The sequence below is a fragment of the Choloepus didactylus genome, chromosome 18 (genome assembly GCF_015220235.1).
Source record: "Choloepus didactylus isolate mChoDid1 chromosome 18, mChoDid1.pri, whole genome shotgun sequence".
NCBI classification, from domain to species: Eukaryota; Metazoa; Chordata; class Mammalia; order Pilosa; family Megalonychidae; genus Choloepus; species Choloepus didactylus.
This window is the reverse complement of record NC_051324.1, coordinates 50,890,135-50,902,829: the sequence shown is the minus strand read 5'-3', so window position 1 is coordinate 50,902,829 and position 12,695 is coordinate 50,890,135. Positions and strand designations below refer to the sequence as shown.

General features: G+C 40.4%; 1 protein-coding gene across 1 annotated transcript; it reads right to left on the bottom strand.

The window, feature by feature from the left end:
• Positions 1–1,793: 1,793 nt before the first annotated feature.
• On the bottom strand, positions 1,794–9,513 carry LOC119514766 (keratin-associated protein 9-2-like). The gene is made up of 4 exons (XM_037810500.1): positions 9,406–9,513; positions 8,544–8,752; positions 8,292–8,498; positions 1,794–2,190 (listed from the first exon to the last, which is right to left on the bottom strand). The coding sequence occupies exons 1-4, from the start codon at positions 9,511–9,513 to the stop codon at positions 1,794–1,796; spliced, it is 921 nt and encodes a 306-aa protein (XP_037666428.1).
• Between the last annotated feature and the right edge of the window lie 3,182 nt (positions 9,514–12,695).

Genomic DNA, 12,695 nt, shown 5'->3' with positions numbered 1-12,695 from the left:
GCTGTTCATGCAACTTGTGCAAATTGCTCTAAATCCATCGTTTATGATTTTCTCATCTCTAATATAGGGGCAAAAATAATAGCCTCTCAGGGTTGTATGAGAATGACAGTGTTGATAAAGGATGGAGCTCACTAACTAGAACATTATAGGTACTCGATCAGGGTAACACATCCCTAAGTATTCTCTCTGTTAGAAAGCTAAGTAACTAAGCAAAGAATTCCAGATTCATCTTCTAGGAAGATATCACATCTCTTGATCCCATTAACCAACCAAAACAACTTTATATCCCTTAAAAAGGTGACCCTGTCGAAACCTCTTGTTTTCATCTCAGAGCTGCATTAGACCTTGTACTACTGAGTTGCTTTGGTTGTTCTTTTTATTCAGCTTTTCATCAAAAGCTCTAGCTTCTTGGGAACTAAATGATTGCCAATCTTGACTTTGGGTAATACATCCTTCCTTCTCCTTTTCATCTTGCTCTCTCCCTTTTTTCCCTTCAACTCTGATTTTGATATCCCTTCCCTACTTTATCTTTTTCCCGTAAAGCACAAGAAACACCCTTTTATGATCCAGAGATTATGATTAAATCAAAGGCTTATATTCCGATTTCATAATTACCTCAAATCTTAGTACTTGGTACAAATTTATTTTCCTTCATAATGTTGAGGTCATGAGACCAAATTTATTCAAAGTTTGGGAGCACAGGAAAGGTGGCCCCAGTGTGTGTGCTTTTCAGGGGTGATTCTTAATCCCAATTTCTGCTGAGATGGATTAAATAATTCAAGAATACCATTTCCATGCCATCGAAGAACAGATTCCTTTAGGTGACGTTGGGGATCACTTTGTTTGTTGGGAACAGTGTGCCAGTGGTTGAACAGAAACTGTAGAAAATTCAAGGCCTCCCTTCATTGATGGGAACTCCTATAGGCAATGTCTGTTGGTCATAGAGGTGGGAAGGGTCTGGGAAGTGCTTTGTAGATAGAAAAGGATCCACAGATGAAGACTACAGTTATTTCCATTGTTAGAGAAGCAACTCAAGGTGAGCACATTCCCTGTCTTAGCTCTACTTGGAGAAAGATGCAGATAAAAGTGCATTAGGCGTGGAAGCAGGGGACCTGGGCATTGGGCTTGCTTCTGTGGTCTACTAGATGTGTGAAATTCATTTTCTCTTTCTGAAAATGGCAACAAATCTTTGCTCTGCCCAATTTGTAGGGTCATTGTGAGTCTTGAATGAGATGATAGATACAAAATTCAGTTCAAAAGGGAGGACTTACAAAAGAAGCGCTATTAAAAAGAAAAGCAGAATACATACTATTAGATCGAGGAAAATACAGATTTTATTAGAATAGACTTGCTAGGAAGACAATTCAGATATTATTAAGAGGGAAAAGCAAACACAAAACACTTTCCAATGATAAAAGCTAATAAATATTGATCATTTTAGAGAGCTAAAAATACAATCATCACATTTAATTTTTTTCTTTTTTTTTCATTAGATACAGAAAATGATGATCATGTTCCCAAGGCTGAGACCGTGAATCCAGGGCAAATTCAGATGGCGCTGACCAGCATTGAGTACAGCGATCAAGAGGAAATGAAGAATGAAATCAAGGTGAAGTAGACGGCATTCCTCAGCAGACTCACAAGCATTGCCTGAAGAAGATGCCAGCACTGTTCAATGCCAGCATGTTGTTTCTCAGGAAAGCATGGGGAGCAAGTTTATTGCAGGAGTAGGAACACTGGCAAATGGTTGAGGAAAGGTGGTCTGTTGTGGGTGGTGGGACTAGGTGAGTGCTTCAGCACCAGGAAGGGCGGCAGCAGCTGGAAAAACAGCAAGGGCTGCAGCAGCTGGGACGGCAGCAGGTGGTCCTACAGCAGGTGGTCTGACAGCAAGTTGGGCGGCAGCAAGGCTGACAGCAGCTGGTTCCACAGCTATTGGCTAGGCAACCGGGCACGCAGCAGCACGTTGGTTGGTAGCAGGTTCTCGAGCAGTACACGCAGCCACTGCAAGCTGGCCGGCAGCAGGCTGTGTAGCAGCAACTGGGGCAGCAGCAAGGCTGGCAGCAGCTGGAGCCACAGCAGGATGGACGGCAGGAAGGCTGGCAGCAGCTGGAGCCACAGCAGGTGGGCTGGCAGCAGGTGGTCCTATAACAGGTGGTCTGACAGCAAGTTGGCTGGCAGCAAGGGGAGCAGTAAGGGGAGCAGCAGCAGCTCATGGTGTCAGGTGTGGAGGGCGAGTTCCTTTTCAAAGGTGAGTTTCCCAGATTCTGAGAAATCCTTCTGTTCTGGGGCTTTTATACGCTGGACCCCCAATATGTGGACCAATGAGCAGAACCTTACTTGTTGTTTATGTTGTTTCCCATGGTCCATGGGGAAATGGCCCAAGAAGGAAGTTGTTTCTTAAGTGTTAAGTATTTTCTCAAGGTAAGTGATTTGTTTGTTTTCTTAATTGATACATAAAAATAAGACTATTTCCCCGAAATGAGATATGCAGTCATGAAATGCTTTTAAGCCTGCTGAGATGTCACAAGTGTCTGTCTGCATCTGCTTTCCCTTTGTGGGAAGCACCTTTGTAGAGAGGGTGATGGTCATGTGTAACATATATGAACTTTTGCATTATGCCCCAACTGTTTCCTTTCCCACAGGCCCTAGAGAACAGATGCTTCCATATGCCTAAGCAAATTGATAGGCCAACTTGAAAGCCTTAATTTGATTCCATACACAGCCAACCACACTGTGTCAGGGCCTCAACCCCACGTTCCTTTGTCTGAAGCTTATCAAACATTGGCTTGTCCTCTGGTCAGCGCTGACCAGCACAGCAAAGAACTTCTTTCTCTTCACGCTGCCAAGGGCGGGGTCCCCATATAAGCCCTGGTAACTTCTCCATCTTATTCTCCAGGCTGGACTTGTCCGAGTCATTCTTTGGTGTGTTGTGCCCCTCGCAGTTGGGTTGAAGGCTGCCTTATAGCACAGCCCCTGGCCTTACTGGAAACATGTTGAGTTGTGCTGCTGAGTTAAACCCAGGTTTACTAGGCTTCTGGTTCCACCTGCAATGTGGAAGCAGCATAGGATTTACCCTCCAGCTGTAAACAAAATTGAAAGCTGGGGAAACATATAAGATGAGTATTTCCAGGAGAGCAATCAGATTCGTCTATGAGTTTTCAGTGAAGGAAACACATGAGGTAAAGCCTGCATTTTCTCCAGGTGTTCCATTTTGGATGTGTTATGTCCCCCAAATGCCATGTTCTTTAATGCAATCTTGTGGGGACAGATGTATTTGTGTTGATTAGGTTGGAATCTTTGGCTTAGGTTTTTCCATGCAGATGTGACCCACCCAACTGTGCATATTACCTTTGATTAGATTATTTCCATGGAGGTGTGGCCCTTCCCATTCAGCCTGGGTCTTGATTTGTTTACTGGAACCCTATAAGAGCTCAGACAGAAGGAACTCAGTGCTGCTTCAGCTTAGAAAGACATTTTGGGGGTGGCCATTGAAAGTAGACTTTTGCTTGTCCAGAGTTTGCCTGGGAGAAACTGAGAGAACACCCCCAGATACCTAGAGAAAAACATCCTGGGAGAAGGCCATTTTGAAACCAGAACCCCAGAGCAGATGCCAGCCACTTGCCTGTGCATTCCCAGCTGGACAGTTGTTTTTCCAGACACTATCAATATTCTTCAGTGAAGCATTAACAAAACGGGATCACCAGGTTTTCCTCATTTTTTACAATTTTTGTCCATGGTCAAGAGGATATCTCCCCTAGTTGAAGATCAAAAGTAATTCGCATAACTTATCTGCTAAGACTTTTAAGGTTTTGTTTTGTATCTTTAGGTCATTAATACTCTTAGGAATTGATATTTTGTACATTAACGTATTCTTGGAATCCAATTTTAACTGTTCCATGTGGATAGTTTGTTTCTAGCTTTGAACAGGGTACATTCTTGCTTCATCCATAGTTTTATTATCTCTCTTCTCTCTTTTTCTTGATCACTCCTGACAGTGGTTTGTCAATATTTTAGTTAAAAAAATACAAAACAGTTTTTGGGGTTTTTATGTTTCTCCTGTTTCTTTATTAATGATTTTATTAATATACCCTTTAGTTAATTTATGATTTCCTGGCTAATTTAGTTTGTATTTTTCTAACTCATGAAAATGGGTTTTAGTTAACTAATTTTTAGATTTCATTCTAATCAAAGTATTTAAGTCTATAAATGTAGGTATAGTACCAATTTTACAGTATTCCAAAATTTCGATAAGTAATATTTTCATTGTCATTCAGTTAACACATTCTGTGGTTCAGGCTATGAATTTTTCAGGTTTGGTCTTCCATGTCAGTGTATCTTCTACAATTTATCCTATCTAGTGTGCAATCTAATGACTATATGCCCCACTCTGTTTTCTAACTAATATTATGCCTCATATACTCTGCCGCTACTTTCAGTTTATTTTTTTAAGTCTTCATTTTGGAAATATTTCAGAGTTATAGAAAAATTGCAAAATATTTCAATGAATTCCGATATATCTCACACTTTATAAAAATTAAATTAAAAATGGATCATGAACTTAAATGCAAAATGTAAAAGTATAAAACTTTTAGAAAGAAACCGTAGTAGGAGACATAGGTGAAGCAGGCGGTGTGGGTGGGAAGGAGGTGGGTGTGGCTCACAAGGGCTTCCTGAGGGATCCTGGTGGTGATGGAAATGTTCCGTATCTTCACTGTATCATTGTCAATGTATAGTTGTGATGTTCCATAGTTTTGAATATTTTGTTTTTTGGAAACTGGGTAAAGGTTAAATTGGTTATCTCTTTTTCAAAATAAAAAAAAAATTTACTTTGAAATTCTGGTGGAGGGAAGGAGGAAAAGTTTAAAAATGCCATCTGTCTATAAAACACAAAAGTATTAGAGGGTTTTGAGATTAGTCAAACATTTGGTCACCTCCACCATAGCCTTGGAGATCATCCATCACTGGGATGTGAGTCACTTCTTAAATAAAAGCCTAGCTTGCTGTTGAATGTGGAGTCACAGTATCTGTACTGCATTTCCAAGGAAAGTCTAAAACTTTGCCCTCAAGCCTCTATACTAACTAGAGAGGTACAATAGAAATCTGTCAGACTGGGTAGATCTGGTCACTAATTTGTGAAGCATTCAACATCTTGGTCGTTGTTTCCAGAGGATATTAAAACATCCTGCCAGATTCATGGGCAGCCGCATGGATAATTTACATAATGGCTTCGTCAGTCTTTCAAATTTGACAAATTTATAAAATCATGTATATCACTGAAAAAAAATTTACACTTGTATATCTCAGTGGAAGTTACTGTACATCTCCCTTGGATTCTTTTTTCACCTTTCCACTTTTCCACATAAGGAAATTCTGAAGATAGTAATCTTCTCAATCCTCCTTTGAATCAATTTGACTTTGATAGGACTTCCTTTGTTGGCATTGTTTTTAGGATTCTATCATACACCTCAAATGTCGGTGCTACCACAGAGTTTGGGTACAGAGACTGACATTCCTTCTCTTTTTTAAATACATCTCAAGTAAAATCATTCTGATACCTAGTTGATTAATGTAATGACAAAAATGAACAGAATAAAAATATAGAATTCCATTGTGGATACTCAGGAGGCAGAGACATGAGTCAGTTCGTATCAGAAGTCAGGGATCACTAGAGCTGCAGCGTCAAGGCTGCAGAATTTACGCTAAGTTGATTGAAGGTGTTTTCTAAATAACCTGCGACTCTTAAATGGGGCTGGTGAGGTTGGTGCACCATGGCAGCTTAGCAAGAGGAGGGGCACCAATGCAGCTGTCAGCCAGGCCTGGCCAAGCACTGCAGGGGATAGAGAGAGCCGGACAAGGCACATTGAGACTTCAGATTCATTGGCAAACTATTGTGAAACATGTAGAGTAGATGCCGTTCAATATTCTTCTCCAAATGCCCTGTTCTGGTATTTTGAACAGGGAATAAACTCCTCGTTATGATTTAACTTTTCATGCAGGTATGCTTATAGGAAAAATGTGCTAGTCAAACGACCTATGAAAACTCTAGTTCCTCTTTAATAAGTTATTTATCGTGTAAATTCATCGTAAATTGTAATACTGATTTTATAGGCTTGATAAAAGTGTATCTGCCCCAAGGTGGTTTAACCCTTAAAATGTAAGTCAAAAGGTCTTTTTTCCTGTTTCCTTCTTTAAGTTTTGTAGTTTTATGTTGTTACACTTAGGTCCATGGCCCATTTTGAGTTGATTTTTGTATATGATGTGACGTAGAATCAAGGTTCATTTTTGTACAGGGATCTTTGATTGTTTCAGTACCATTTATACAAAAGACTAAACTTTCTCCCTACTTATGTTGGCACCTTTCTCTAAAGTCAATGGATGATATGTGTGGATCTATTTCGGGATTCTTATTACTTTCTATTGATCCTATATGGCTATCATTTCACCAATAGCACGCAAAATAACATTGCTATTGAAGTCATATAATGGTGTGCTGTTCATGCAACTTGTGCAAAATTGCTCTAAATCCATCGTTTATGATTTTCTCATCTCTAATATAGGGGCAAAAATAATAGCCTCTCAGGGTTGTATGAGAATGACAGTGTTGATAAAGGATGGAGCTCACTAACTAGAACATTATAGGTACTCGATCAGGGTAACACATCCCTAAGTATTCTCTCTGTTAGAAAGCTAAGTAACTAAGCAAAGAATTCCAGATTCATCTTCTAGGAAGATATCACATCTCTTGATCCCATTAACCAACCAAAACAACTTTATATCCCTTAAAAAGGTGACCCTGTCGAAACCTCTTGTTTTCATCTCAGAGCTTCATTAGACCTTGTACTACTGAGTTGCTTTGGTTTTTCTTTTTATTCAGCTTTTCATCAAAATATCTAGCTACTTGGGAACTAAATGATTGCCAATCTTGACTTTGGGTAACACATCCTTCCTTCTCCTTTTCATCTTGCTTTCTCCCTTTTTTCCCTTCATCTCTGATTTTGATATCCCTTCCCTACTTTATCTTTTTCACGTAAAGCACAAGAAACACACTTTTATGATCCAGAGATTATGATTAAATGAAAGGCTTGTATTCCTGTCTCATAACTACCTCAAATCTTAGTACTTGGTACAAATTTACTTTCCTTCATAATGTTGAGGTCATGAGACGAAATTTATTCAAAGTTTGGGAGCACAGGAAAGGTGGCCCCAGAGTGTGTGCTTTTCAGGGGTGACTCCTAATCCCAATTTCTGCTGAGATGGATTAAATAATTCAAAAATACCATTTCCATGCCATCCAAGAACAGATTCCTTTAGGTGATGTTGGGGATCACTTTGTTTGTCGGGGACAGTGTGCCGGTGGTTGAACAGAAACCGTAGAAAATGCAAGGCCTCCCTTCGTTGATGGGAACTCCTAAAGGCAATGTCTGTTGGTCACAGAGGTGGGAAGGGGTCTGGGAAGAGCTTTGTAGATAGAAGAGGATCCACAGATGAAGACTATAGTTATTTCCATTGTTAGAGAAGCAAGTCAAGGTGAGCACATTCCCTGTCTTCGTTCTACTTGGAGAAAGATGCACATAAAAGTGCATTAGGCGTGGAAGCAGGGGACCTGGGCGTTGGGCTTGCTTCTGTGGTCTACTAGATGTGTGAAATTCATTTTCTCTTTCTGAAAATGGCAACAAATCTTTGCTCTGCCGAATTTGTAGGGTCATTGTGAGTCTTGAATGAGATGATAGATACAAAATTCAGTTCAAAAGGGAGGACTTCTAAAAGAAGCGCTATTAAAAAGAAAAGCAGAATACATACTATTAGATCGAGGAAAATACAGATTTTATTAGAATAGACCTACTAGGAAGACAATTCAGATATTATTAAGAGTGAAAAGCAAACACAAAACACTTTCCAATGATAAAAGCTAATAAATATTGATCATTTTAGATAGCTAAAAATACAATCATCACATTTAATTTTTTTCTTTTTTTTTCATTAGATACAAAAAATGATGATCATGTTCCCAAGGCTGAGACCGTGAATCCAGGGCAAATTCAGATGGCGCTGACCAGCATCTAGTACAGCGATCAAGAGGAAATGAAGAATGAAATCAAGGGTGAAGTAGTAGACGGCATTCCTCAGCAGACTCACAAGCATTGCCTGAAGAAGATGCCAGCAGTGTTCAATGCCAGCATGTTTTTCTCAGGAAAGCATGGGGAGCAAGTTTATTGCAGGAGTAGGAACACTGGCAAATGGTTGAGGAAAGGTGGTCTGTGGTGGGTGGTGGCTCTGGGTATGTGCTTCAGCAACAGGAAGGGCGGCAGCAGCTGGAAACACAGCAAGGGCTGCAGCAGCAGCTGGGGCGGCAGCAGGTGGTCCTACAGCAGGTGGTCTGACAACAGACTGGGCGGCAGCAAGGCTGGCAGCAGCTGGTTTCACAGCAGGTAGGCTGGCACCAAGGCTGGCAGCAGGTGGACCCGCAGCAGGTGTTCTGACAGCAAGGCTGGCAGCAGCTGGTTCCACAGCTATTGTCTAGGCAACCGGGCACGCAGCAGCACGTTGGTTGGCAGCAGGTTCTCGTGCAGTACACGGGGCCACTGCAAGCTGGCTGGCAGCAGGTTGTGTAGCAGCAACTGGGGCAGCAGCAAGGCTGGCAGCAGCTGGAGCCACAGCAGGATGGACGGCAGCAAGGCTGGCAGCAGGTGGTGCTATAGCAGGTGGTCTGGCAGCAGGTGGTCCTATAACAGTTGGTCTGGCAGCAAGTTGGCTGGCAGCAAGGGGAAGCAGCAAGGGGAGCAGCAGCAGCAGCACATGGTGTCAGGTGTGGAGGGCGAGTTCCTTTTCAAAGGTGAGTTTCCCAGATTCTGAGAAATCCTTCTGTTCTGGGGCTTTTATACACTGGGCCCCCAATATGTGGACCAATGAGCAGAACCTTACTTGTTGTTTATGTTGTTTTCCATGGTCCATGGGGAAATGGCCCAAGAAGGAAGTTGTTTCTTAAGTGTTAAGTATTTTCTCAAGGTAAGTGATTTGTTTGTTTTCTTAATTGATACATAAAAATAAGACTATTTCCCCGAAATGAGATATGCAGTCATGAAATGCTTTTAAGCCTGCTGAGATGTCACAAGTGTCTGTCTGCATCTGCTTTCCCTTGGTGAGACTTATATTGGGAAGCACCTTTGAAGAGAGGGTGATGGTCATGTGTAACATATATGAACTTTTGCATTATGCCCCAACTGTTTCCTTTCCCACAGGCCCTAGAGAACAGATGCTTCCATATACCTAAGCAAATTGATAGGCCAACTTGAAAGCCTTAATTTGATTCCATACACAGCCAAATACACTGTGTCTGGTCTTCAACCCCACGTCCCTTTGTCTGAAGCTTATCAAACATTGGCTTGTCCTCTGGTCAGTGCTGACCAGCACAGCAAAGAACTTCTGTCTCTTCACGCTGCCGAGGGCGGGGTCCCCATATAAGCCCTGGTAACTTCTCCATCTTATTCTCCAGGCGGACCTCGTCCGAGTCATTCTTTGGTGTGTTGTGCCCCTCGCAGTTGGGTTGAAGGCTGCCTTATAGCACAGCCCCTGGCCTTACTGGAAACATGCTGAGTCATGCTGCTGAGTTAAACCCAGGTTTACTAGGCTTCTGGTTCCACCTGCAATGTGGAAGCAGCATAGGATTTACCCTCCAGCTGTAAACAAAATTGAAAGCTGGGGAAACATATAAGATGAGTATTTCCAGGAGAGCAATCAGATTCGCCTGTGATTTTTTAGTGAAGGAAACACATGAGGTAAAGCCTGCATTTTCTCCAGGTGTGCCAGTTTGGATGTATTATGTCCCCCAAATGCCATGTTCTTTAATGCAATCTTGTGGGGACAGATGTATTCGTGTTGATTAGGTTGGAATCTTTGGATTAGGTTTTTCCATGCAGATGTGACCCACCCAACTGTGCATATTACCTTTGATTAGATTATTTCCATGGAGGTGTGGCCCTTCCCATTCAGCCTGGGTCTTGATTTGTTTACTGGAACCCTATAAGAGCTCAGACAGAAGGAACTCACTGCTGCTTCAGCTTAGACAGACATTTTGGGGATGACCATTGAAAGTAGAGTTTTGCTAGTCCAGAGTTTGCCTGGGAGAAACTAAGAAAACACCCCCAGATACCTAGAGAAAAACATCCTGGGAGAAGGCCATTTTGAAACCAGAACCCCAGAGCAGATGCCAGCCACTTGCCTGTGCATTCCCAGCTGACAGTTGTTTTCCAGACACTATCAGTATTCTTCAGTGAAGCATTAGCAGACAGGATCACCAGGTTTTCCTCATTTTTTACAATTTTTGTCCTGGTCAAGAGATATCTCCCTACTTGAAGATCAAAAGTAATTCGCATAACTTATCTGGTTAGACTTTTAAGGTTTTGTTTTTTATCTTTAGGTCATTAATACTCTTAGAATTGATATTTTGTACATTATGTATTCTTGGAATCCAATTTTAACTGTTCCATGAGGATAGTTTGTTTCTAGCTTTGATCAGGGTACATTCTTGCTTCATCCATAGTTTTATTATCTCTCTTCTCTCTTTTTCTTGATCACTCCTGACAGTGGTTTGTCAATATGTTAGTTAAAAAAATACAAAATAGTTTTTAGGGTTTTTATCTTTCTCCTGTTTCTTTATTAATTATTTTATTAATATACTCTTTAGTTAACTTACGATTTCTTGGTTAATCTAGTTTGTATTTTTCTAACTCATGAAAATGGGTTTTAGTTAACTAAGTTTTAGATTTCATTCTAATCAAAGTATTTAAGTCTATAAATGTAGGTATAGTACCAATTTTACAGCATCCCAAAATTTCAGTAAGTAATATTTTCATTGTCATTCAGTTAACACATTCTGTGCTTCACACTATGAATTTTTCAGGTTTGGTCTTCCATGTGAGTGTATCTTCTACAATTTATCCTATCTAGTGTGCAACCTAATGACTATATGCCCCACTCTGTTTTCTAACTAGTATTATGCCTCATATAATCTGCCCCTACTTTCAATTTATTTTATTAAGTCATTTTGGAATTATTTCAGAGTTATAGAAAAATTGCAAAATATTTCAAAGAATTCCCATATATCTCACACTTTATAAAAATTAAATAAAAAATGGATCATGAACTTAAATGCAAAATGTAAAAGTATAAAACTTTCAGAAAGAAACCATAGTAGGAGACATAGGTGAAGCAGGCGGTGTGGGTGGGAAGGAGGTGGGTGTGGCTCACAAGGGCTTCCTGAGGGATCCTGGTGGTGATGGAAATGTTCCGTATCTTCACTGTGTTGTTGTCAATTTATGTTTGTGATGTTCTATAGTTTTGAATATTTTGTGTTTTGGAAACCAGGTAGAGGTTAAATTGGTTATGTCTTTTTCAAAATAAAGAAAAATTACTTTAAAATTCTGATTGAAGGAAGGAGGAAAAGTTTAAAAATGCCATCTGTCTATAAAACACAAAAGTATTAGAGGGTTTTGAGATTAGTCAAACATTTGGTCACCTCCACCATAGCCTTGCAGATCATCCATCACTGGGATGTGAGTCACTTCTTAAATAAAAGCCTAACTTGCTGTTGAATGTGGAGTCACAGTATCTGTACTGCATTTCCAAGGAAAGTCTAAAACTTTGCCCTCAAGCCTCTATACTAACTAGAGAGGTACAATAGAAATCTGTCAGACTGGGTAGATCTGGTCACTAATTTGTGAAGCATTTCAACATCTTGGTCGTTGTTTCCAGAGGATATTAAAACATCCTGCCCGATTCATGGGCATCCCCATGGATAATTTATATAATGGCTTTGTCAGTCTTTCAAATTTGACAAATTTGTATAATCATTTATATCACTGAAAAAAAATTTACACTTGTATGTCTCAGTGGAAGTTACTGTACATCTCCCTTGGATTCTTTTTTCACCTTTCCACTTTTCCACATAAGAAATTTCTGAAGATAGTAATCTTCTCAGTCCTCCTTTGAATCAATTTGACTTTGATAGGACTTCCATTGTTGGCATTGTTTTTAGGAGTCTATCATACACCCTTAAATGTCGGTGCTACCACAGAGTTTGGGTACAGAGACTGACTTTCCTTCTCTTTTTCAAATACATCTCAAGTAAAATCATTCTGATACCTAGTTGATTAATGTAAATGACAAAAATGAACAGAATAAAAAGATAAAATTCCATTGTGGATACTCAAGAGGCAGAGACATGAGTCAGTTGGTATCAGAAGTCAGGGAAAACTAGAGCTGCAGCATCAAGGCTGCAGAATTTACGCTAAGTTGATTGAAGATGTTTTCTAAATAACCTGCGACTCTTAAATGGGGCTGGTGAGGTTGGGGCACCATGGCAGCTTAGCAAGAGGAGGGGCACCAATGCAGCTGTCAGCCAGGCCTGGCCAAGCACTGCAGGGGATAGAGAGAGCCGGACAAGGCACATTGAGACTTCAGATTCATTGGGAAACTATTGTGAAACATGTACAGTAGATGCCGTTCAATATTCTTCTCCAAATGCCCTGTTCTGGTATTTTGAACAGGGAATAAACTCCTCGTTATGATTTAACTTTTCACGCAGGTATGCTTATAGGAAAAATATGCTAGTCAAACGACCTATGAAAACTCTAGTTCCTCTTTAATAATTTATTTATCATGTAAATTAATCATAAATTGTAATTTGGATTTTATAG

What these genes read in the sequence shown, in the direction of transcription:
- LOC119514766 (XM_037810500.1), bottom strand. Translation starts at nt 9,513, where the DNA reads ATGACTCGGACGAGGTCCGCCTGGAGAATAAGATGGAGAAGTTACCAG. An exon ending in AGAACCTGCTGCCAACCAAC is followed by an intron (nt 8,499 to 8,543) that starts GTGCTGCTGCGT and finishes CTGTGGAACCAG; the next exon opens with CTGCTGCCAGCCTTGCTGTC. An exon ending in TGCTGCCGCCCTTCCTGTTG is followed by an intron (nt 2,191 to 8,291) that starts CTGAAGCACATA and finishes CTGCTCCCCTTA; the next exon opens with CTGCTCCCCTTGCTGCCAGC.